At 57.3% G+C, this 25,793-nt stretch overlaps 1 protein-coding gene across 2 annotated transcripts; it reads right to left on the bottom strand.

Moving 5' to 3' along the window:
* Positions 1–5,331: 5,331 nt before the first annotated feature.
* EPHB3 (EPH receptor B3) lies at positions 5,332–25,740 on the bottom strand. Of its 2 annotated transcripts, none has more exons than XM_017866334.1 (16): positions 25,698–25,740; positions 16,712–16,776; positions 14,929–15,601; positions 12,113–12,268; positions 10,963–11,304; positions 10,673–10,797; positions 10,323–10,482; positions 10,134–10,242; positions 9,674–9,726; positions 8,533–8,655; positions 8,191–8,438; positions 7,507–7,722; positions 6,846–6,995; positions 6,559–6,752; positions 6,316–6,471; positions 5,332–6,210 (listed from the first exon to the last, which is right to left on the bottom strand). In XM_017866334.1, the coding sequence occupies exons 2-16, from the start codon at positions 16,766–16,768 to the stop codon at positions 6,102–6,104; spliced, it is 2,871 nt and encodes a 956-aa protein (XP_017721823.1). In that variant the 5' UTR covers positions 16,769–16,776; positions 25,698–25,740; the 3' UTR covers positions 5,332–6,101. The 2 variants fall into 2 exon arrangements, with proteins under 2 accessions (XP_017721823.1, XP_017721817.1); XM_017866328.1 differs by lacking the exon at positions 25,698–25,740 and adding an exon at positions 23,671–23,692.
* Positions 25,741–25,793: the final 53 nt, after the last annotated feature.

The following is a 25,793-nucleotide window of genomic DNA, read 5'->3' as shown; positions in this document are numbered from 1 at the left end:
CCTTTCTCCTTCTCTCTGCCAAGCCAGGACAAAGTAGGGAAGGAGGTCTCTTCAGCCCCCAATAGTCAGGGTCAGGGCAGCCACCTCTGGGCTGATGTCACCACAGGCCTCCAGCCACATCCTGAGTCTGTTTTCATTCCTGCTTTATGAGATGGGAATAATGAATGAGAAACAGAGAGGGGCAGGGAGAGACAGTGGAGGGAGAGAGCCCCTTGCCCATCTGCCCCACCCCAAGCTAGAACCTGGGCTATGCTCCTGAAAAGTGCCTTCAACGCCTCGGTGCCCAGCTTCCCTCCGATCTCTCTCCTCTCTCTGAAAAAAACAAAGCTGAGGCAGCCCTTAAAATGTGTGCAAGTTGGGGGCAGGAGGGGTCACTCTGAGGTGGGCAGGAAGGGCCTGAGTGTGTCATCCAAGTGGAGCACTTCTGGATTCCCCTGGACCCCTTCCTAGGTATCCTGATGTAGGGGGAAGAACACAGAACTGGGGACAGGGTAGGTGGGATCTGGATTTTGTCTTTGCCAGGAACTGCCTCCGTGAGCTTCAGTAAGTCATTCAACCTCTCTGAGCCTTTTCTTGGAAACAGGCATAGAGTGCATCACGTACTCAGAAACCCTTGTGGACAGATGTACCTTGCAGCAGGGAAGAAGTGGAGCAAAGGGCTGAGGAAGCAGCAACATAGAGGGTGCCCAAGGAACTCTGTGGAACCAAGAACTGCTGAGACCAGAAGCCCAAGACTGCTCCTCTGAGCTGCGAGAAGCGGGTGGCCCCCGGCTGGGAATGACTTACGGAAAAGGGAAGGCTTGGGCAATATCATATGTTCATGACCCTGTTCCTTCCTCATCCTCTGAGTTGGAATGAGGGCCCCTAGCCTGCCCTGCTCTCATCGGCCCTAGAACTTTTGCATACAGCACTCCCTAGTCTCCTCTTGCTAACTGCAACACAGCCACCAAGATTGAATTCAAGAATTCAATCTTGAATTGAGGCTCAGTGGCCAATTGAATTACAGGCTCAGTGGCTCACGCCTGTAATTCCAGTACTTTGGGAGGCCAAGGCAGGTGGATCACTTGAGGTCAGGAGTTTGAGACCGGCTTGGCCAACATGGTGAAACCCTGTCTACTAAAAATACAAAAAAAATTTAGCCAGGCATGGTGGCAGACTGAGGTTGCAGTGAGCTTAGATTGCGCCACTGCACTCCAGCCTGGGTGACAGAGTGAGACTCCATCTCAAAGACAGAGAGAGAGAAAAAAAAGAATCACCTTCTTGGGCAGCCCTTTTTGACAGTAATTTGGCCTAGGTCCCTTCCTTACAGCACTTGGAAGTGCTTATCCAGGTATAGAACGTACCCCGTGGCACTTACCACATTGTATTCGTTGCTTTACATATCAGGGACCCTCTCAGCTGTGCACACCTCTAGGGAGTGGGGGCTGTAAGCTGGTTTATCCCCACATCCCCAGCTCCTTACACTGGATCTGGTCTATAGAAACCCCCCAGTGAAAGTATGTTGAATAAATGAATGAGTGGGGGAGTGAATTAAGATATGCTCAGGGTCAGACACGAAAAGATTAAAAGGACCTGGAGGGTAATGGGGGGTCCCAGCTCCCTCTGCTGGGCATCAAATAACTGGTCAGAGAGCCCCCAGCCCTGCCCAAGACTAGCTGAAATCCCTAGAACTGTGATTTAGTTCCACAACACTCAACTTGGCTTCTGTAACATTTACCTCCACCTGTAATTAGATACAATTATCTGCATGTATATTTGAATCACATCCCTGTTCCCTATTAGACTTGAAGCTCTTTGAAGCATTGATCTTCTCTGTTCTTGCTCATCGCAGTATCCCCAGTGCCCAGCACAGTGCCTGGCACACGGGAGTTCTCTAGTATACACTTGAAGAATGACTACTGGGGGGAAACAGTTCCATTTCCCCAAGCAGGCCCAGGATTAGTGTGCTGAGAAAAAGCCAGAAGCCATGAACCACACTCGCCCTCTCAGCAATGCGCCACATTCCCATGGCCTTCAAACCACCCAAGCCCCAGCAGCCCTACCCCAGGAACTGATCCAGGGCCTGGGGTAGGCCTGCAGCAAAACGTCCAGGAGCCCCATGGGTGGGACCTCTTTCTCTGCCCCTTTAGTTTCCTCACCCTCTTCCCTTCCAGAGAGACCTAAATGGAGTTGATTGATTTCTCCAAGTGCCTTGGTTTATTCTGCCCCTGCTATGTGCCAAGCACTCTTCAGCATTTTCCTATTTGCTTCTGTATTTTCTTCAAACTTCATACAAATAAAAAATAGCTAACATTTTTGAGCACTTCCTGGCACATAGTTTACATGTATTAACTGATGTAACAATCTCATGATATAGAAATGATAACGATACCTTTTTATCACTGAGGGCATTGAGGCAGAGAGGTATAGAAACAAAAGAGCTGGGCTTTGAACCCTGGTCTGCCCGTACATAAATAGGCAGCCCTTCCCAGGACACTACCCACATTTTCTGGATTATAATCCAGGGTCTGGCCACTCAGGCTTACATCTAAGGACTCGTGTCCAGGTCCCTCTCCCTCACCTGCTGTCCTGGGCACCTCTCCCTGTGCTCAGGGGCTGAGCACAGACTAAAGCACCTTTGCTCCCTAGCTGTTCCTACTCTCTGAGCTCAGGCATAGAGAGGGCAAGAAGTGGTTCCTCTGGGGCTATAACTGCCCCAATGGGGCAAGTGGAATGAGGGAATCAAGGGGGAGCAGCCCCTTCCTAAGCCTCAACAACCCCTCACCCCCACCGGCTTCCTTTTAGCCCTAACTTGGGAGATCGAATTTTCTGCCCCCAGGAAGTGTGTAAGTAACCAAAGCTAGGCCTACTAAAATCTCATTCCCTCTCACTCCTTATCTGTCCCCAGAAGAGCCAGACAACTCCTGAGGCGCCCACTCTCTTCTGTCTCTTCCTCTGCTTTAATCATAGCCCTCCCTCCTTGCAACCCTGCTGGGGTGTCTGGGGACTCCTCCCAGCCCTTTCCAGTGAGACACAGGTTAGCTAGGTTAAGCGGTTCGGGTAGGACGTGCGCTGGGGGCGGGAGGCGCCTTCCAGGAAGGGGATGGCTTTTCTTCCCTCTCTGCATCCTTTCCCCTAGGCTCTGAGGGCGTAGGGGCTTGGAAGGTGGGGCCTAGAGAGTCAAGTAACTGAGGACGAAGGACTGTGAGTGAGGGAGTAAGGACTACGGTGTGGTGTTGCTTGGGTCAGTGTAGTGTGTCCGTCAGCTGTTTCTGTGGGCCAGCGGCAAGGGAGGGCGCGCATGCAGGCGAGGATACCTGGATACAGGAGGAGCGAGGTATACTTGGTGGCTGCACAAGGCACAGCCCACAGAGTACCTTACTTCCCCTGGACCGCTGGGCTCAAGACGTCCCTCGAGATCCTCGACCTGGGGCGCACAGTCCAAGAGTTCCCCTGATTGTCTGGCTCCCAGGGCCCCTCTCGCCTTGGCGCTAAACGACCAAGATCTTGCCCTCCCTGCGGACCCAGTAGAGGGCGATGTCACACCTCTGCGGGTGAAGCCCCCACCCCAGCATCTCTGCGCCCTCCACCGAGACTTCCGCTATAAAAGTCAAGGCGAGGGCATAGGATGGCGAGGGCGGCTTCGCAGGACTCACGGCCCACGGATCCCTCCCCAGCCCCTAGCTTCGAGAGTAGGAAGTGGACCCTTGAGCAGGAGTTCAGCGCGCCCCCTCCGCTTTATTTGCGCCTGCAGCCGGGGAATGCCGAGTGGCTGTGCAGGAGGCCATTCGGCAACGCGTCCCCTCCCCCGGCCGCCCGCCACACCTCGCCCCGTTGACAGCTCCGGCGCCTAGTCCAAGGGCCACCTCGCGCCCCGCATCGCCTGCCCCGCCCCGGCCCCGCAGAGCCCCTCCCCTACTGGGGGAGGAAGGAGGCCTACGCCGAGAGTCTGCGTTCCCTCCTCTCCCCTCCCCTCCCCGCGTCCGCCCCGGGGGACGCCGAGAGCGTAGCCGTGCGGGGCGCCCCTCCCCCGGGCCGGCTGCGGCGGCGCGGCTGGGCTCCGTGGGGGGAATACTAAGGAGCGGGCGCCGCAGAGCAGCCCCAGCGCGGGAGCGCGCGATGAGGGACGGGGGCGGCCTGGGGAGCCCGCGCCGCCGCCAGCTGTGCGGGGGCCTCTCCCCGGCTCCTCCGATCGCCGCCGGCTTCCGCGGCCGGGAGTGCGCCACGCAGCAGACCCTGCAACCTTCGCCGGCGGCCGTCTCCACGCGGCCTCCCTGGGCCTCCACCCCGGAGCCTGAAATCACGGTCGCATGCTTCCAGGCCTGCGGCTCCGCCGACCCCTAGGTGCAGTCTCTCGCTTAGATTTCCCCTGGGAAGCTCTGCGCTGCCTGGACGTGTCCAGGGAGAGGTGCGGGGCCGCGACACGTGAACCGCTTATCTACATGGCGCGGTGTCTGTTCATGGCTCTGTGCCGACTCAGGGACCCTCTAATTTCGGCTGTGCAGATCTCTCGGAAAGCACAAAGGTTTGCTGCCCAGGGATCCCTCCCGACACTGGGAACATGACTGCACTTCCCCCCTCCCCCAGCCTGTTCCTGCGTCCGACGGGCCTCTGAGGGCCCCCCACCACGCTTTCTCCTTTGGCATTTCCAGAAGCTGTTTTCCTAACCCTCTCCCTGGTTCTTGTTATTTATCCTCTGAACCTTTCAAGTATGCAGGCAGTCTCTGGGTGGGAATCCCAGCCGCGGGCCTCACTTACTGGCTCAGCGACTTTGGGCAAGTTACTTAACCTCTCCTTTTCCTCTTCTGTAAAAAGTAGTTAAAAATACTTCCTTGCCTGGCTGGGTTGTTGTGAGATTAAATAAGATCCGTGTATAAATGGGGCATTTAGCCCAGCGCCTGGGCATAGGAAGCGCACAGTGAGGAGCAGCCGGACTTCCGGGCCTCGGCCTCTGAACACCAGTGGCTCTCCTTCCCTTTGTCCTTGGTCACGTGACCCTGGGAACTGATCAACCCCCTCTCCCCTCAGCTCCCTTAAAGACAAAGGCTGGGAATCGACTCAGTAAAACACCATCCAGACACCAGAGCCTGCCCCCACCCCAGGAAGGCCTCTGCCTTAGAAGGAAGGAGCTCTGGGGTAGTTCGTTCTCTGTTGCCCCTGACCCACTTCCAAGAAGTGTATTAGATGTTCAAAGCAGTGAGGTCCAAGCACAAAGGGGAAACTGAGCCTGGATGGACCCGCGTCTGGTTTCTCAATGCCTCCAGGGAGTTGTGAAGGGTTGCCAGCCAGGGACTGTGAACTCTGAATCAGGGAATCTTGCTTTGGGAGGAGGAATAAGAAGGGGCAAGAGAATCATCTTATTGCCTTTATTCTGCTGTCAGCCCAGCTGGCCCCATTGCAGGGCACAGGGCCAAGCTTTTACACGCTCACCCATGCTCTCTGTGCAGGCCAGTGCGTGCACACACACGCGCGCGTGCACACACACACACACTCACACATCTCATCTCTGGCTCTGAGAGTCAGTCTGTGGGGGGCAAAGGGCAACTCCTCAGCCTGCCCCTGCCTGCCCTTTTATGACAGCACCAAGGGCGGGGGTAGGGACAGGGCCCTCAGCCCCCAGAACAAATCCCTGTGCAAACTGGAGGTGCCAGCTGGCTTCAGGATGGGGGTGTCACATTTCCCCATTCCTGGAGTCCCCTCCTCCAGTTCCTGAGGGAGGGACTGCTCTCCACCTACCTGGGGGGCCAGACCCCTGCCAGGGCTGGGCCCTGTGGAACCCCAGCTTACCCCAACCTGACCCTGCCAGGCCTCCAGCACTGAAGAATAGACAAGTGTGAGGTTGTGGGGATCCCCCGCTGGAGAGCAGGAAGGTCTGGGCCCTGAGGGGCTTGGGGAGGGGTCATCACCCCCTCTCCTAATCCATCTTCAATATGAAGAGGTTTGGGGCACTCTTCCTGGGGAGGGAGCACAGGCCTGGAGAAGTCCCAGCTTGGGCCTTTCCCAAACTTCCAGCTTCTGGGCCACAGCCTAAGGCCAGGCATCCAAAAGTCCAAGAGTCCGAAAGTCCAACCGGCTGCTTGGCATCTCTGCATGGTCCTCGGGATCCCCCATGGGAGCCGGTGTCAGACCTGCACAGGCAGTGTCTGGTTCATCTGCAGCCGCATGTCTTGGATACTGCTCAGGATCTTCTTCTGGTGGCCGGCCAGGGTGACCCCGATACGGAGCAGGTCTCTGCAGATGGAGCAAAAGCAGGATTAGTCCCTCTCCTCGTGCCCTCTACTCTAGGCCAAGTCTAGGGCCCCCTGCCCTGCTCCTCCAAATCTGAGGCACACTTACTCTGCAGTCATCTGGGCCACCAGGTCAAAGGATGCAAACCCCGCACTGACGAAGCTCTCCTTGTACCTCCCCATCTTGATGGCATCCAGCCAATCACCAACTGTCGTGAAGGTTGTGTAATCTGGGACCGTGCGGTCCAGGAGAGGCTGTGACATGCTGTGGGAAGAAGAGAAGGACCTGGTGAGTCTCGAGGGCAGGAGATAGGGCTACTGGCTTGGTGGGAGCAGAGGCAGAGTTACCAACCCAGACTGAGCGCTGGCGATGACCTTGAGGCTGGCAGCATTGCGGATGAGCTTGTCCAGGGTATTGACAATCTGGGAGAATTTGGGCCTGAGGTTCCGGTCCCGCACCCAGCAGTCCAGCATGAGCTGGTGCAGAGCTGTGGGGCAGTCCATGGGTGGTGGCAGCCGGTAATCCTGCTCCACGGCATTGATGACCTGGGCCGACGGCAGGGAAACCCAGAGTGAGCTGCTGCTATGATCCCTAGCCAGCACCCACCCACCTAACCACTCTGGCTTAGCCTCACTCACATCCTGGTTGCTCATGTCCCAGTAGGGTCGCTCTCCATAGCTCATGACCTCCCACATGACAATTCCGTAGCTCCAGACATCACTAGCAGAAGTGAACTTCCGATAGGCTATGGCCTCCGGGGCTGTCCAGCGGATGGGGATCTTCCCGCCCTGGTGAGGGGGGCACAGGCCCTTCACCCTGTGACTCCAGGCTGCCCCCAAGGCCCGAGCCCCTGGCTGATAGGCCCCGCCCCAGTCTCCCTCCCAGCGGCTTCCTGTACCAGGGAACTGGTGTAGGTAGGATCGGAGGGGTCATCCTCCAGGAAGCGGGAGAGGCCAAAGTCTGAGACTTTGCAGACCAGGTTACTGTTGACAAGGATGTTGCGAGCAGCCAGGTCGCGGTGCACATAGTTCATCTCGGACAGGTACTTCATGCCAGCAGCAATGCCCCGCAACATGCCCACCAACTGGATGACCGTGAACTGACCATCGTTGAGCTGCAGGCAACAAGCAGGCTCAGGTGGGCCCATTGCCCCATCCCAACCCATGGCCTGATGGGGATCTTCCCGCCCTGGTGAGGGGGGCACAGGCCCTTCACCCTGTGACTCCAGGCTGCCCCCAAGGCCCGAGCCCCTGGCTGATAGGCCCCGCCCCCAGTCTCCCTCCCAGCGGCTTCCTGTACCAGGGAACTGGTGTAGGTAGGATCGGAGGGGTCATCCTCCAGGAAGCGGGAGAGGCCAAAGTCTGAGACTTTGCAGACCAGGTTACTGTTGACAAGGATGTTGCGAGCAGCCAGGTCGCGGTGCACATAGTTCATCTCGGACAGGTACTTCATGCCAGCAGCAATGCCCCGCAACATGCCCACCAACTGGATGACCGTGAACTGACCATCGTTGAGCTGCAGGCAACAAGCAGGCTCAGGTGGGCCCATTGCCCCCATCCCAACCCATGGCCTGCCCACCTGCCTGCCCTCTCCAAGTACTCAGACTCTGCTTCATCTCTCCGGCAACCATGTCCAGAGTGCCCTGAGGGTAAGTGAGCTGCCCTACTATGTGTCAAGTATCTTGTAGATAACTTCCCAATTAATCCCATGAGAACCCACTAGCTCTTACCACTCCTATTCTACAACCAGGCAGCTGAGACTCAGAGAGGTTAAGTCACTTGCCTGAGGTCACACAGGCAGTAAGGAACAGTCAAGATGTCACCTCCCATACTTCTGGCTCTGAAGGCCCTGCCATTTCCCTGCACCAAGCCACCTCAGTAAATGCTTATGGACTTGAATAGGGGCTGTCTGACTTGTGGGAGGGGATGGTTAGCCCAACCCAACTTTCTGGGGGAGGGAGAGGGCCTGGGGGCTGGCTCTTACCCGGAGGAAGGAGTCCAGGGCGCAGTTTTCCATGAACTCAGTGAGGATCATAACCGGCCGACTTTTGGTGACCACGCCCTCGAGCCGGATTATATTGGGATGATCAAACTGACCCATGATGGAGGCCTCGCTTAGGAAGTCTCGCCGCTGCCTCTCGGTGTAGCCCACCTTCAGCGTCTTGATGGCCACAAACACCTCCCGACGGCCAGGCTGTTTCAGTCGACCACGGCACACTTCCCCAAACTCCCCTGCAGGGCACAGGGCACAGGGAACAAGCTATGACTCACCCCTGTACCCAGCCTGCCTCAGCTTCTCATCTCTACTGTGCCCCAGGAGACTCACCAGCTCCGATCACCTCCTCTATCTTGACGCAGGACACATCGATCTCCTTGGCAAACTCTCGAACAGCCTCATTAGGGTCCTCGTAGGTAAAAGGGTCAATATAAACCTTCATTCCAGGAGTAACTGGAGGGAGAAGAGGTGGGCGTGAGAGGGTAACAGTCAAGCCAGCCTTTCCCTGCGATGGGCACAGCTCCAGCAGGCTCCCGGCTGAGCCCAGCCCCATATTCCTCTGTGTTGCTGCCCTAACCCTCCAGCCCCCGTGAGAACTCCTGGTGACCATAAAGGCTAGACACCTAGGATTCTACTCCTAGTTTTTCTCTCTTATCTCTCATCACATCCAGACCTCTCTCAGATTCATCCCTCCCCTGGTTCCCACTGCCCTGACCTTGTCCAGGCCTTCAACACTCGCACTATTCTAATAGCCTCCCAGCTGGGCTCTCTGCCTCTGGACTTTTCCCACTGAGCTATTCTGCATACCGCTGTCTTCCTAAAACAATCCTCTCATTGTATTACTCCCCAACTTGAGAGCCTTTCCAATTACCTATGGTGGAGTCAAGTCCAAACTCCTCTGCCTGCCTTTCACGACCCTCCAAGGGCTGGCCACAACTACCCAGCCTGGCTTCCCAGCGGCAGTCAAACCAGTCTTCCCGCTGCCCCCACAGCTGGGCTCCCTCCCCACCCCACCCACTACCTTCCAGAGGCTCCTCTGGCCAGGAATGCTCTCCCTCACCTCCCAAAACCCTGCTCATCCCACCTGGCTCAGCTCAAGTCCACCCCCTCCAGGAAGCCTTCCTACTCTGTAAACTCTGAGGGCCCTTTACAATAGGAGCACCTACTCAAGCTTAATTGTTCTTGAATTGTTTCCTGTGTGTATGCATCTTGTCTTTCCCACAAGACTAACTGCCTTTACGGGGAGGGGTCACATCTCAGTCATTTCTGGGGCTAGCAGGAATAAGTAGGGGCCCAGGGTACCTGGAGTGAGATAGGGGTCAGGAAATGGCACTTGACTGGAAGTGGGAGGGGGCCTTCAGGGTTTATCTCTAAGGAATGAAGTCCCAGGCAGGGAGAAGGGTGTCTGCGAGCCCTGTAGGGGCCTTGGAGAGCTGGGAGAGCTTGGGGAGGGTGGCAGGAACAAACTCACTGTACTGCTGCAGCTTCTCCGTGTACTCCGAATCAGAGCCGTGTCGCTGTTTCCTGTAGGGTGGCAGGGTGGAGGGCAGGCCTGAGACAAGTCATCTGGCTCCCTTTGTTCAGGGGACCCTTGGGCTCACAGAAGGAGCAGAGAGGACACAGCGGATGGCCTGGAGCCTAGTCCCACAGTTGGTGGTCACAGCAATCTCTGGGTCTCTGAGCAAGGGGCTCAGTGGACTCAGTCCCTAGGGAACCTGACCGGAGGTTCAGGGAATGGGGTGTGGAGAAAGGGCAGGATGAAGACACAGGCAGGGATGGGAGAGGGCTTCTCCAGCAACAACTGGCCCCCAGAGGGCTAAGGCCCTGGGTCTGAGGGAGGTGGTGGCAGCTCATCTCTGTGGCAGGAGGGCTCTAGGATGCTAAAAGGCAGTTCTAGTCAACCCATGAAGCAACAATGGGCCTGGGAGTACCTGAGGCAGACGATAGCAATGACCACGACAGCCACCACGAAGACAAGCCCAGCTGTAGCGGAGCCCACGATGAGGGGAAGCTGCTCCTGGAGCTGCTGGGCCCCGGAGCCTGGAGATGGAGAAGGGGCTGCTGAGTGGAAGGACAGACAGTGAGGGCCATGATGGCGACAGGTGCAGGGGGCTACTAACCTCTCTCACTTGTGGTCTCAAACTCGGCGGGGCGGCTGTACTGCCCGTAGCCAGCTACTGTGCGGGCACGGACCTGGACCACATAGCGGGCGTCGGGCCGAAGCCCATCCAGCTGCACAGAGTTCATCTGGCTGGTCACTGTGGAGGCGATGCCCTCACTCTGCAATGCCAGGAGGGAGGGGGCATCCTCAGGTGGGTCCTGAGGCCAACTGGCCCCTATTCACACCCAGGCCTGCCACGTTTCCCCTCCATACCCAAGGCCTTGCTCCCAAGGGCCCCATCGCAATCTGGGGGTAATTTTCTCAGCCCATCTCAGCCCAAGGCCTCCTCCTGCCCCTTGAGGTTCTGACCTTCTCAAAGTACTTCATCTCGTAGTCCAGGATGACTCCGTTGGGCCGTTCTGGGGGTGCCCAGGATAGGGTCAGGCTGCTGCCTGAGCTGCTGTGCAGGCGTAGTGTAGGCACTTCAGACGGGGCTGGGAAGAACAGAGGGCTCACCACGGGCTCCCTGGACCCTGGCATCCTTCCCAAAGACCCACTTCCCATGGGACCCCCAGTGGTCCCTTGGCAGGCCCTAGGACACCTCAGCTCGATCCAGGGGAAAGTGACCCAGGCCCTGCCCTCCAGTGCCCCCTCCTCACCAGCCTGGTTTGTGGTGATATTCACAGCCGCATAGCGGGGCGGCAGAGGGCTCTTGCCCGAGACACCGTTGACCGCCTGCACCTCAAAGGTGTAGCGCGTGTGGGCCAGCAGATGGCTGATGTGGACCCGGCGCTCTGTCAGGCCCAGCTGCCGAGGCACAAACTCCACGTTGTCGTCACAGCGTGAGCAGACTGAGGCCCCTCCAGCCCCATGGCACTTCTTGCAGATGACATTGTACAGGAGGTCATCCCGGCCACCAAGGTCCCGGGGCTCACTCCACTCGAGGATCAGTGAGGTTTCGTTCACGTTGGAGATCACACCTCGCGGTGGAGATGGCACAGCTGTGAGGAACGTGGAGGGAGAAGGCAGTGAGCTGGGGTCTCTAGGACCATCCTTCTGCCCAGAGTTCCTGCACACTCCAACCTGCTTTCTACCTCCTTGCCTTGCCTCTACTTTGATAAGCAGTATAACTTTCCTACATTTCTTCACTAGGCAGACTCCTATCTATCCTTCAATACCCAACTTGTGATGTCACTTCCTCTTGGAAGTCTTCCTTGATTCGTCCTTGCCCTACACTCTGCATGTACATAAAACAATTCCTAGACAGCCTTCTAGCCCAGCTCTCAGTACATTATGGTAATTATCTGCTTTTACACCTATTTCTCCCACCAGGTTGTGAGCTCCTTTAGGACAATGACTGTATTTTATTCACCTCCACACCCTCAATACCCAGCACAATGCCTGGCACACCAAAGGCCAGGGCAGAGAGGAAGTGGGGCACCAGGCCACCCTCAGGATGTGAGGCCCCCTCCATGGTTAGAGTGGGGCTGGGGAGAGGCACTCCTATACAGAGGGAGGGATGATGGACTAGAAGACCAACTGCTAAGCTCCTAGCCAGTCCCTAATCGTGGCTAGGAAGTGGTAGGTGCTTAGCAAGTGTTGGTGGAAGGGATGAGCTGGCTGACCTGGATTCTGGCTCAGAGGCAGTCACCTCCCAGTTGTGCCATCTTAAGCACAACATCTAACTTCCCTGAGCCTCAGCTCCTCCTCTGGAAAATGGGGCTATTCATAGTGACTGCTTAGGCTTCCCAGGTTGGCCCCCTAAAGGGAAGGCCTGCAGAGGGGGAGAGAGGACGCGCATTCACTCACTGGTGCAGGCACTGTCTGCAGAGTCCGAGTCTGCGCGGTAGAAGTTATTGTGGCAGGTGCAGATGCTGGCGGCTGGGGAGGTGGTACGGCTGTTGGGGGGACAGGGGAGGCAGGGCCCCTCTCCCTGCTTCGCCTTGTAGCTCCCGGGGGGACAGGCTGTAGGGGAGAAGAGGATGGATGGGGCTCATCTCCCTTCCCTGCAGACACCAGACCTCCACACCTCTGTGAGAACCTGGCTTCTCCCCAGCCTAGGTCTGGCCCCTCCACCTCCTAGACTGTGGGGGCAATGCTAGGATTGCCTAACTCCAGCTGCAGCTACAAAAGGCCCTATTGCCCCATGGAAACCCCATGTCAGCGGATTCCTCCCCGCCCCTGCCCCCCCTCACCCCTACCCCGGGGCCTCATGGACGAAGACGTCAGCCCCATCACCTGGACAGCCTGGGCTTGTTGAGGCAGGGAAGACAGTGAAAGCCGGAGGAAGAGGTGGGGATGGGGAAGAGACCCCCGGTGGGCTAGCAGCACCTGGCACTGTGGAGATGCCCCACCTCTCCCCAGGGCTCCAGAAAAATCATTCCTGAGGACCCTGAAGGACACCCTAGAACAGCCAGGAGGTGGGGCCTTCACAGGGAAGCTCTCGCCCCACCCACCAGGCGCAGGCAGCAGCTCCTGTCTGCCCTTGGGCAGGGATGGGGGCTGAGGACGGGTAAGAGGAGGAGAGAAAGAAAGCAGGCAGGAAGGCTGGGGTCACCTGGAGTTCAGAGGCCTCAAGTGTTCACAAGGGGACTCACCCCAGAGCAAGCCCAGGGCCTGAGCATCCCTTCTCCCCGGTTTCCCCTCCTGCCAACTACCCTTGGCCCCCTGGACACAGGCTCTGTGGATTTATGGTAGCCATATCGTGTATTCTTCACACTGGAATTTGCAAGTCAAAGGAGGCACTAGTAATAACTGTCTTAGGAAAATGGGCACACACCGAGACCCTCCTAGACACTAAAGTGGGTCACCGCCTCTCCATATGACTGCCTCTGGAGGGGGACACCCACAGGGGAGAATGCCCAGCACTAGGGATTGCTCTTTTCTGGGGTTTCATCTCCCTTCACGAAGGTGATATTCCACCCTAGCTCTTTTGAGCCAGTGGGGGAGGGGGCAGAGGCCAGGCCAGCCTGGTTGCTATGGGAACCAGCATGCATTTCCTGCCGGGGACCTGCAGAGTGTTAGCCCCTCTTCAGTCTGTCAGGCTCATCACCCCACCCCCTTTCTCCACTTAGGAAGAGGAAATCTCAGGACAGATTCCCATGGAGAAGTGGAGAGGGCCCGGGAAAGGCACTGTTCACCTTCACATAACAACACTGGGCCTTGCAACCAGGTTCATGCTGCCAAGCCCCTCACACCTAGGGCTGCGGTAAGAGCCATCACCTACGCCTCAGAGCTGTACGTAGACTGCAAGCCCCAAGGAAGAGAATCGGGCAGAGGGAGCGAAAGACAGGGCCCTCAGCACGCCGTCCTGCATGGCAGAGCACAGGAGGAGGCTTCCATGTCAGCTTCCACATTCCCTAGCTACAAGGCCCGTGCACAGAGCCTCTCCAAGACTCAGTTTCCTTATTGGTGAAATAGGGAGATGGCAGGAATCTACCTCACAAGGACTGGTGAGGCTCAGTGAGAGACCCCCTAGGTGGACAGTTTTGATAATTGAGAAGCCTAGTACATAAGTCTTGGCAAGCCATTGGAGGCAGGCCTCCTGAACTCCTCATGTACAAAATGGGGGCAGAACAGCCCAGCTCTCATGGATCCCAGGGCTCTGGAGACTCATGACCAACACTTAGCTGGTGACTGTGCTCCCATGTGCCAGACACTGTTCTACGGGCAAAGCACTGCTCACATAAGCCTCACTACAGCCCTATGAAGGAAACTTGATTATTGTCCTCATCTTGCACATGAGGAAACCGAGGTTCAAACAGTTAAGTAACTTGCCCAGGGCCAGGCGTGGTGGCTCACGCCTGTAATCCCAGCACTTTGGGAGGCTGAGGCGGGTGGATCACTTGAGGTCAGGAGATCGAGATCAGCCTGACCAACATGGTGAAACCCTGTCTACTAAAAATACAAAATTAGCCAGGCATGGTGGCACACAGTTGTAATCCCAGCTACTCAGGAGGCTGAGGCAGGAGAATTGCTTGAACCTGGGAGGTGGAGGTTGCAGCAAGCCGAGATCGTGCCACTGCACTCCAGCCTGGGCAATAATTGCAAAACTCCATCTCAAAAAAAAAAAAATAACTTGCCCAAGGTCACGTCAGTGGTAAGAGACAGAGTCGGGACTCAACTTCAGGGACTGGGTCCCTAACCACTGTGCCATTTATATACTGCCACCCAAGGGGCAGAAGAGAGCCCAGGGTAAAAGGCCATGCACAAGGTACCCACAGCCCCCATGCCCTCAGTCCTGGGGCCGACCTACCACTTTCAGGGTGAAGTATACACTCAGGCCAGGATAAAGTGAGCATCTCTGCTGGCCTCCTAAGCCTCTGACTGGGTTCTCCAGGTGCCTGATTGCCAAGGATTCTGCACGCTTCTTTTCCTCTCTCTTCAATTTCATTTTTTCTCTTACTATCCTTGTGTCTCTCCTCATTTTCTCTCTCTTCTCCCTCCTTGCACCACATTCTCTGCATCTGATCCCCACTCTTCCCTTTCCTGCCTCCACTGTGGACCTGCTCCCAGACCTCCTAGTCAGATAGCAAGCAGGGGCGGGGGGGGGAGGTGCAGGGCAGTAGGTAGCTGTGGCCCAGCCCCCCCCCCACAACCCTTTCCCCAAGACAGTCCCCACTCACGGCGGCACTGGGACTCCTTGGCAGCTGGCTCATGGCCGGTGGCACAGGTGCAGGCACCCACAGGCACCATCCACTCCCCATCGCCGTTGCAGTAGAGCTTGAGTGGCACCGACACCTCCACGGCGTTGGGGATGCAGGTGCCAGGAGCAATGACCAGCGAGGTGGGCTCCGCCCCAGTGAGGGTCTCGGGGAAGAGTGCGAAGCCTGCGGTGGTGGATGCACACTTCTTGTAGAAGGCACGCACGGAGATGAGCGACATGCAGGCGCCCTGGTCCTGGAAGGCCAGGTAGAAGCCAGCCTTGGAAAGTGGCCCAAAGCTGCGCACCTTGGTGTTGACACGGCCAGCGTCCAGCCGTGAGAAGCTCTCATCCGGTGCGATGGTGTCCACTTTGACGTAGGGGTTCTCCATCCAGAAGGGGGAGGAGGCTGAGGCCACATCGCTGTCAGCCTCGTAGTAGAAGAGGTTGAAGGTCTCCTTGCAGGAGCCAGGGATGTTGGGGATGCTGTTGCAGTCACGCACAGTGAACTTGAGCTCCACGTAGACCCGCTGCACGTCCCGCCGCCAGATGAACCCTGTGCGAAGCCAGTTGTTCTGGCTTGACTCATGTACATTACACACCTGGTATGTGCGGATGGGATTCATGGCCTCATCGTAGCCACTCACCTCTTCCCACTGTGCATGGACCAATGAAAAAAATAGAGTGAACACCTGCATTTGACAAGTGCTTCCCTCGTGCCCAGATCTGCTCTTTGTACTTCACAGGGATGCTTCTATGGTGTAGTGGCTGAGGATACAGGCTATCAAATTCCAGCTCTCTGCTTGCTGTGTGATTATGGGTAAGTCACTTAACCTCCATGTGCCTCAGTTTCCCCATCTGTAACATGGGGATCATAATGATGTGTAAGGAATAATGACTTTAACTGAATAAAGCATTTAGGACAGGACTAGCAACTTGGTAAGTACTGTGGGAACATCAGCTATATTTGCTATCTTTATACCTCAGTTTCATCATCTATAAAATGGGGCTGATTAGAACTAAACAAGGCTTGAGGAATTAAATCAGGCTAATAAATGTAATGGGCTTGTAACAGTGCAAGCAATTCTGGGATACTGGCTGTCACTATTAACATCGCATTCAATCTTCACAACAACTCCATGAGGAGCCACATCTGTTGTCCCGATGTTTAGAGATGAGGAAGCCAAGGCCCACAGAAGGGAGTTTTGCCCAAGGTCACAGAGTCAGGCCTGATGACTGCAGGGCCTGTAATGCCATCATACTCCAGGGTTCTAGGGCTTCGAGCAGCCATGAAGGCCATCTAGGGAGATTAATTAGAATATTTGAGAGAGGTCCGGATTGCAGGAATTCAACAGTCAAGAAGTGGCCACCCAGAGGGGTAAACGGCCTTGCTCAAGGTCACACAGCAAGTTAAAGATCTGGAACTAAGGTTTCCAAGCCAGTGCTCTCCCCAGGGACCCAGGGAGGAGGGAGATGGTGGGGATGGACACACAGAGGGCTGTCAGGAGCAGAGGGAGAGTGAGTGGGAGCTGGAGGGCACAGGCAGGCAGAGTAGGAAGAGATAGAAACACCCACAGAGAAGGATCGTGAGGTGCTTCAGAGGGTGACAAGTGAGGACAATGGGGATAGCACAGGAAGTGAGGGTGACAGCAGAGAGCAGAGGCAGCCCTCCTCCAGGCCCTGGTGAGGTGAGGGGGCACACAGGCTGGAAGGAGGGGGAGGCCTAATGGCAAACAACACTCAGGAAAATGATGGGAAAGTCTCACCCCACTTTCTGGATGAGATGTCCACGCCAACTCAGATGTCACCCATTTTGTGTCCATGAGGGTCTCTGGAGGAACAACGGAGTAAAAGGTCAGGGACTAATCTCAGGGTGAGGAGAAAGAAGAGATCACAGCTGGGCGACGTGGCTCATGCCTGTAATCCCCGCACTTTGGGAGACCGAGGCAGGCGGATCACTTGAGATCAGGAGTTCGAGATCAGCCTGAACAACATTGTGAAACCCCGTCTCTACTAAAAATATAAAATTAGCTGGGTGTGGTGGCACACACCTGTAATCCTAGCTACTCGGGAGGCTGAGGCAGGACAATCGCTTGAACCCCAGGGGCAGAGGTTGCGGTGAGCAGAGATTGCGCTGCTGCACTCCAACCTGGGCAACAAAAGCAAAACTTTGTCTAGAAAAAAAAACCAAAAAAAAAAAAGAAAAGGAAAGAAAGAAGAGATGGCTCAGGAAAGGATTCCCACCAGGCTCCACTTTCCACAAATCCTAAAAGCTCCCAGTTTCCCTATCCTAGAGGAGACCCTGCGGCCATCCCCAGAGATGTCACAGCCCCAGAGATGTCCCCTCAGGCAGACTAGGGGTGGGTGCCCTGACCCCAGGCCTGGGTTAATGAGGCGGGAGCAGAGGCCCGTCCACACACCTACAGGCTCTGCTAATCTCCACACAAAGGGGCCGGCAGGGCCTTTATCCTGGAACAAAGGGCTGTGTGCTTCAGAACCTAGCCCTGGCCTCCCCTGACTCCGTTCCCAGCACAAAGGCCCAGGGGAAGGGGAGGGCACTAAGGCCCAGGGGAAGGGGAGGGCAGTGAAAGGCCGGAGCCAGCTCCCACCCAGCACCTACAGGTGATGGGGCAGGGATGCGCTTTGAGGGTGGAGAGGGGACGACCAAAGCCCCAAACCAGCTCTTAGTTCAATTTTTCTTGCAGTCCTTGCACAAAGGTACTGTTGGTGTATCCTTTTTACAGAAGAGAACACTGATGCCCAGACAAAGAAAATATACTGCCTAAGGTAAAGTTGCTAGGACTTGGGGTGAGGTGGCAAGGGTGGCTCAGGTTCAGGTGTATCTGACTCCCTTGCACTCTGACTGCAATATGCCCCACTGTAAGGGAGGGATGAAAGAAAGTGTAGAAAACTGCCTATTATTTAAGTCCCAACAGAGCTGTTGCCTCTTCCAGGAAGCCTTCTGTGAACCTCCAAGTCAGGGTAAGATGCCTTCCTTTGTGCATCAAGGGCCAGCGGCTTTGTCACAGTACCCAGCCCGTGTTCTGAGCTGGTTTCTTGCCTGTTTCACTTTGTTTGGTCATAGCAGGGGCCCATTAAAGTTTCTTGCTCTCTTAGGAACCTGGTTCTGGGCTCTGGCTGGATGTCACTACTCTCTGAAAGACAGTGTGACCCCCAGATTAGACCTGGGGCAGGAAAGGAAGGAAAGAGGTGCCAACTCCTTTCCCGTGGCCTGGAAGACAGTGCAGCCAGCTCTGAAGCTGGAATGGGGCAGGGTTGCCCCAGGACCTCTGGAGGCCTCTACATCACCCCCTCTGTGTGCTCAGGTGGGGGAAGACCCAAACCCCACGGCCACAGGCTTGCAGTCTTCAGTGGTTTCCTGGAGGCTGGGTCTGAGTCGAGGACGGCGGAGGACCCCGTGGGTGGACAAGGCAGCTGTGACCCCAGCCCCGATGTCAGGCAAAGGGGCAGCAGGTAGCAGCCATTCACCGCAGGGAGGGAGGCTCCTCCTGCTGCCGCAGCCGCTGGTCCCCTGAGGGCCCGGGTGCAAGGGGAGTGATCCTGGCCTCTGGCGGACAGACAGACAGACACAGACATTTGGCCGGGGGGTACTCGAGGGAAGCGGAGATACTCAAAAGCCGGGGCCCAGAGACCGGAGGGGAGGGAGGCGGGAGGGGCAGCGACTCCGGCAGGCGGGCGGTGGGCGGCACGGAGCCGAAGGGATGTGCGGAGCCGGCTGGCGGGGATCAGACAGCCGGGATGGCCGGCGGCTGACTACAAAGACAGGGAGATGGAGAGACGCGGAGGCCCGAGGAGACAGAGACAGAGGGAGGTTGCCAGGCGGCCTTGTCTCCAGCCGGCGGCCCGAGTGTCCGTCCTGGGAGCCCTCCGAGCGAGAGCGCCCTGCCCCAGCAGCCAGTCCTCCCGCCGGTCCGCCCGCCGCTGCCCGCCTGAGCAGGCCGGGGCTCCCGCCGCTCCCTCGCGCCGCCTCCCTCCTCCCTCTCCCTCACTTCCTTCTGCTCAGCCTGTGCCAAACCCATCTGGAACTGTTTAAACCCAAATATTCAGCCCCCTCCCCCTCCAGCCAGATTCCTCCACAGTTTAAAACAAGCCCTGCGCTGGCTCCGGGAGGAGGGAGCGGAGGGAGGGGACGGCGGAGAGGCGGCGGCGGGAAGGAGGGAGGGAGAGAAGGAGCGAGGGAGGCAGGGAGGCTCTTCATTTCTGTTTAATTTTGGGGGAGCGAGAGAGGGAGGGAGGGGATCGGCCCTTGGCCATCGCTCAGCCTTGGCCATCGCTCAATCTCGCCACATTTTTCCCATTAATGAAGAGAAGACTTGGGTTTCGAGTCATGTGTGCCTGAAGAAGGGCTCCGGTCACTCCGGTGGGGAGGGGGCCGCGTGCTCTCGGTTTCCCCCCTTCTGGGTGAGAGGGAGAGGAGGAGCCTGCTCCCTTCAGCCTGCGCGGGCACAGGAGACAGGGCAAGGCCCTCCTCAGCCCTGGGGTGCCCGGTCCCAGCCTTCGGCAGTAGGTGAGGGGGGCGTGGGGGGGGGGGGGTCATAGAACCCATCCGTCCGTGGTATTGGGAGGAAGAGACCCAACCCACCTTTTCTGTGCTGTGTGTGCATGTGTGTGCACGTGTGTGTACGTGTGTTGTACATACACACGTTGGGACGGGGGTACGAGGGGCAGCGGGTAAAGACAAAAGAGGAGTGAGTGAGCAAGCTCCCAGCTCCCCCAGGTGCCTGCTGCACCCCATCCCTTGCTGCCCCCACCATGTATCTGCAGGAGGCAGAGGGGAGAAGAGGCTGGCCACCCTAGACACTAGGCTCTGTCGGGCAGGAAACAACAACTACCCCACAAAGTCACCAGGGAGGTAGGCAGCAGGCCCAGGGTCTTTCCAGGACTGGAGCTTTGATGCTCAGGAGCGAAGCAACACCTCTTTCAGGTTGCCACAGGGCCATGGAGAGCAGCCACGTGGCAGCAGCTGTGTGGCCCCCGCCCATACACAAACACACAGATGCATTCACAGCATCCAGTCCTCCGGGGCTGGGCTCACTCCCGGCCACTGGGGCTAAAGAGCGACAAGTCAACACATATGGTGGACAAAAACACACAAAGCCACAGCCGCCCACAAACACACACCCAGCTTCACACAGAGCCACGGTCTGTCTTTCTCAGACACACGGATGCATATGGTACAAACAGATTAGTCTTCCTTAGACATTCATATACAGGAATCTTTCTTACACAGAGATCTGGCTTGCCTTAGGCAGACCCACGCTTCCAGCCTGCCTATGTGCAGATTTCCTGAAACATATGCACACACCGAGGGCATGCACACCCAACCCTACAGTATGTTCTCCTTACACACCCAATTGCACATGCTATCACCAGCTGCAAGTCATACAGTCTTCAGTGTAAAGTGCAAACACAAACACCAGTTTCCCTGTATAGACTTGGTGACATGCTCTTACTCAGTCACACAAACTACAATCAGCTGCAAAGTCACAGATGCCCAATGACACTGGAACATGCCACAGTCCCTGCAAAAGAGCATCCTGACATGGTGTAAGTATCAATACCTAGATCTGTGTAAAGCCTCAGAGGTGCATCCTCCATGCACCCGCAACACACATACACACACACACACACACCCTGTCAGCATGGTTCTCTTTACGGGATGTCTTCCAGTGGGGTAGAGGAAGAGTTACTGGGAGAGGGCAGTACCCCTCATCCTGCCCCAACACTCTGGTGCCTGTCGCTTAGGCAGGGCAGCCACATGGGCCACTCTTGCAAGGGAAGCAGAGGTGCTGGGGCAGCCTTAGCCAGAGGTGTACGGAAAGAGCCCCAGCCCTGCTTCCTGTTGTCCTGGCTTGGGCAGGAGCTGTCAGTCAGGTCACGAGGCTGGGGTGGGGCAGGGGTATGAAGATGATTCTGGGTGTGGCTGGGTGCGGCCTTCCCAGGTAAAGCCCCTGCCCAAGTAACAAGCCACTTCCCTGCCAGCACAATGGCACCGTCTCAAGGGCCCCTGAGCCCTTGGTAGAGGGTAGCACCCTGAAGAGATTTGGCTTCAGAAGCTCTGGGCAAGGCTCTTCCACTTGCAGATTGAGGACCTTGAGCAGGGCATGAGGAGGACATCATGGCCACCCTGGCCTGTGGGAGGGGCACCAGCTGAGGGCCTGCCACCTGCCCTGGTGAAGGGCCAGGCCCCACAGCACCCTGGGAGCAAGAGTGTCATTGAGACCCAGGAAACAAACAACAACAAAAAAAACCAAGCCAAAACCAAAAACAGAAACACAAAACAACTAAAGACAGAAGCAGCAAGCCTTCAGCCCAAATTCCAGACTAGGGACTTAGAGGTGGAAGGAAAGGTCAGCACCAGGGCTGGACCCGCAGAGTGTGCAGCGGGGCAGGAGGGCAGAGGGTCAGGATCTGCGCAAGGAGGAGCACCCTGGAGCAGTGCTATGCCACCCAAGGCGGACACCCTCCTCCTCTTCATGGAGTCCCTTCCTCAGCTACCAAGCTGAAGGATCTGGCTCCCCTCCCATGGGTCAGGATGTGTACACGCCTGTGCCAGCCTGTACACATAGGGTAGTCAGCGTGAGGATCAAGGAGTCTTGAGGGGAACCTGCCGTGGGGCCTGGAGAAGATACATGTTGTGGCGGAGCCTAACTCACCCAGGGCCACTTCCTCCTTTCCTGCCACAGCCCCTTGGCCCCCATGTCCGGGATGGAGGGGAGGGGAACATCTCAGAACGGAGAACACATTTTGTTTTTCATTCTTCTCCTCAGATCATGGGGTTTATAATTAAATAAACCTGAGAGGGAGGAGAAGGGGGAAGAAGCCCAGGGCGGGGAGCCCAAACGCCTGGGCGCTCATCCATGCCCCCACCCCACTCGTGGCCCTGCCAGCAGCCAGAAGAATGGGTGGACAGCTAGCCCTTAACCTGAGTCCTTCAGCCCTTCCTTGTGATGCTGGCCACACTGGGTCTGGCCAGGAGGCTGGGGGCAGAAGGAAATAGGAGACCTGGCACCAGGGCTAGCCCTTGGGCAGGGGGCTTCTCCCAGCCCATCAGGTGCCCAGCTGTATCCAGTCTCCCTCCACCCCCAGCTGCCCAATCCCGACAAACCAGTTTGACTCAGCACAACAGGCAGGGCTACAATTTTCAAACTATGCAGGCCTGGTGATTCAGCCTCTTCATGCTGTTTAATTAGTGGAAGGCTGTGCGGCAGAGGCCTTGCCCACGGCAGCTTCGGCTTCAGCTCGCAGCCGCTGAGGCTGCAGTGGCGGCAGCAGCAGCTGTGGCTAAAGACAGGGCAGTGCCGAGCAAACTGGTTCTTCCAAATACCTGCCAGCCCTCAGCAGCCGCTCAGAAGGCCAGCTCCTGACAGACAGGGATGGGGTTTGGGGGTGCCAGAGGCAACTCAAACAAGTGAGCAAGCCCCCCAAATCCCAGCCCACTGTCCCCTCTCAGTTTCCAGGTTCTCAGGGGTCACTCCTGCTGCCCCTGTGGAGGAGGTGGGCTCCATGCTGTCTTGTTCCCTCAGGGACAGGTTCCACTGCAGTGACAACTCCGTTACCATGGCTTGGCTGGAGGGGAACGTGCTGGCCCCACCTCCTGAGATCTGGTAACTGTTTCTCTTTTCTCAAAAGGGTCTCTTCCCAGCAGGGACCTCTCCATCCTATCCCAGGTATAGGGGCCCTGGGGTTCAGGCACCATTCCTTATCCCAGGCCCCATTCCTAGTCTGCTCCCCATTGGACCCCACTCCCCGACCCGTTGATGGCCCTGAGGGGAGAATAATCTTGGCTTTGGGGAACTGGGGAACATTACTCAAAAGGCCAGTGGGCGACTGGGTGGCCCTGTTTCCCTGTGTCTGTGGGTAAAGCCCAGGGCAATTTGCACGGGGAAAGGGGGCAGTCAGAGGGCAAGGTGAGGGCATGTTTTCATCCACGCCGACAAGCAAGGACCCAGGCTCCATCCACACGGAAAACTGACGGCAGCCTTGGATGCAGAGTCTTGGTGACCCCCAAGTGTGCAGGGAGGGAAGAGGAACCAGGCGCTAGACAGCATCTAACTAGTGGGTACACGAGAGGTAGCAACCAGGGCTCAGGGACCCTGGGCCTAAATAAATGTCATGCCCCAGACACAGACAGCCACAAGGCCAAGGGCAGACCAAAATCCTGACAAAGCCAAATGGAAGGCTGGATGGAGAAAGCTGGACCCCCCACCTGTCAGGCTGGAGGGGCTGAAAAGCTCTTCAGTGCTATGAAAACCACGTTATCCCGGTCACACCCCAGGACCTTGAAGTTCACCCATCCACACACCAAGCCCCAGAATACAGGAGGGAGGACAGGCAGAAAACAGCTACCCACTGGGCCAGCTCTCTCCCCATTCCTTCCCTCCCTGGAGTTGCAGAGATGTGGGGGAGACAACCCCACCCCCGGCCCCCTGCACCAACCTTCCCTTTCATCTTTCCTCCCTCTAACCTACCTCGGGCAGGATAAGGGCACACACTCCTGAGGCTCCCCAAGGAGCAGACCCTAGGGTAATAATAATAATAACAGCTACTCCTTGAATAACAGTGCCTATGTGCTAAGCACTTTGCACACATTAACAATTCAGTTCTCAGAAGAACCCCATGAGGTCGATGCCATTCTATCCTGTCTCCCAGTGAGGGAGAGCCAGAGGGTAGGTAGGTGCAAGGTCTATGCTGGGGTCAGCACCTTCCATTTGTTCTCTCACATTCTCCTGCGCACGAACTGGAGACCAGAGGGTCTGAGGAATTGCAAAAGTGAAGGAATTGGTGAAACCACCCTTGTAGGCACTGCTGCTTCCCAGAGGCATCCTGTGCTGGCCTGGCCTCACAGCCAGAGAGTAGCCCTAGCTCCCACTTCACAGCCAAGGGGAGGTGGGCAGGCCGGGAATGGAGAAGGAAGGGCCCTGCTGCCCCCTCTTCCCAGGCTGCCCCAGCACATAAGGACTCCGCCTTCTGGACAGCCCTCCAGCTGCTTGGCCTGGAGGCTTGGAAGCTTGGGCTCCTGCTAGGGCCTGGACTCCTGAGGGTCCAGTAGGTGATGAGGGTTGAAAAAGAGAAAGGAAGGGAAGGAGGGAGGGAGAAGAGAGCCTCCTCAGGTAGCCCCTGTGCACCTGACCCAAACCACACCCCCACTCCACTCTCAGCACCAGCACCCACCACACCCACAACAAGGGCCTTGCAGCACGACACACACAGGTGACACACAGCCCCGTAAGTGTATGAGGGTGTGTGTACCAATGTCGCCTCTCCTGGGCTACGACACAGAGACCTAACACAGATCTGGCAACTTGAACAGGCTCCCTGGCTCACACCCTCAAGGCAATCAACGACAAAGCCCCACACTGGGTTCTCACGCCTGCGATCCTATCACACACATGTGGGAGAATGTGTGCGAGTGTGGGCGAGACCTCGGTGTGCCGGTCTGAATTTGCATGTGTCCATCAGTGGGACTCGATCTGTCAGCACAGTGGGCTCAGAGATGAAGGGGGTGGGGGATCATAGGAGATCTTTCCCCTGGAGAACATTAGAACGCACCAGAGGATGCCTTTCTCTCTGAACTGTGTTCTTTTTTCCTTCCAACCTTTAAGTTTACCGATTGTGAACGTAAGAACAAGCCAAGTTCCACAGAATTCGTGTTTTCGTTCCTAAACTAAGAAAGTGACTAGATCTGTTAAAGATGCCCCAAATAAGTACTGCCTTTATTCCAATTGCCCTCGAATTTTTGGGGCTTCCCTCCCTCCACTTTAGGGAAGGTTTTGACCCCCTCTCATTTAATGGCTCCGAAATTCTTGGAAACGGGGCGTGAGTGTGTGTGGGCCTCCCTATTGTTTGTGGCTGGTGTTGGGGCCTCTGTCCGCGGCAAGCTTGTGTCAAGTGGCATGCGTGTGAGCTCTCCTGCCAGGGCCAACAGCGCGGGGCTGTTCATCCAAGTACAATCATTTGGAAGTTGGAGCTGCCCCCCACAGCAGTCTTGGCAGGTTTCACAGAACCCATTGAGAAGCCGGGCCTTTTCCCACCGGCTACTGAGGAAGGCGCCGGGCTCTGGTGCTACCTGGGGCAAACCCCGCAACTTCAGGGGTTCAATGGAGACCCAAGCCCTGCTAGAAGGCGAAGAGGGAGCCTCCGAAAAGGGTGCGGGGCCCGCGCACACAGCACCTCGGGTGTAATTGGCGCCCGGTAAACCATAAACAATAACAGGCCCCCGCCTGTCCGCCCCCGCAGCGGCCCCCTGGCAAAGCAGGGTGCTCGCACTCACACTCTCACAGATAACTCCAACGGGCTCCTAATTAGCGCCCCCCAACCCGGAGAGTCCCGCTTCGCCCCCACCCGCCACAGCCCCGCGGCCCTCGCCTTGCCTGGGGGGTCGCCTACACATCCTCGACTTCGGGGGGTGCCGGGAGCCCCGCTTCTCCGCCGTGAGTGTGGGGGACTCTCGCGAAAGCTCACGGCAGGGCCAGGACTTTCGGGGACGTTCGTGCCGAGTCTAGCTCCCCTAGATCCCCCAACCCGCGGGCTGCCTGCCTCCGAGCCAGCTCCAGCCTCCGAAGCGGCTCCGGGGGCGGCCTCCCCACCCCATCCCTGGGTCCCGGAGCGGGCGCCGGTGGCTGGGCCTCCTCCGACGTGCGCTCAACCCCGGTCGGACCCGCACTACCAGCCCGCAGCCCCGCGACCCCGTGCACCTTGTTCCCGGGCGCGCCCCCCGACGCCGCTCACCTTCCAGCGCCCGGCAGCCAGCGGGCAGCAGCAGCGGCAGCAGCAGCAGCGGAGGGAGCAGCGGCAGGAGCCCCGGCGGCGGCGACAACGGCGGCG

The sequence above is a fragment of the Rhinopithecus bieti genome, unplaced genomic scaffold, assembly GCF_001698545.2.
Source record: "Rhinopithecus bieti isolate Rb0 unplaced genomic scaffold, ASM169854v2 scaffold_2432, whole genome shotgun sequence".
NCBI lineage: Eukaryota > Metazoa > Chordata > Mammalia > Primates > Cercopithecidae > Rhinopithecus > Rhinopithecus bieti.
The sequence above is the reverse complement of the archived record's forward strand: the minus strand, read 5'-3'. Positions and strand labels throughout refer to the sequence as shown.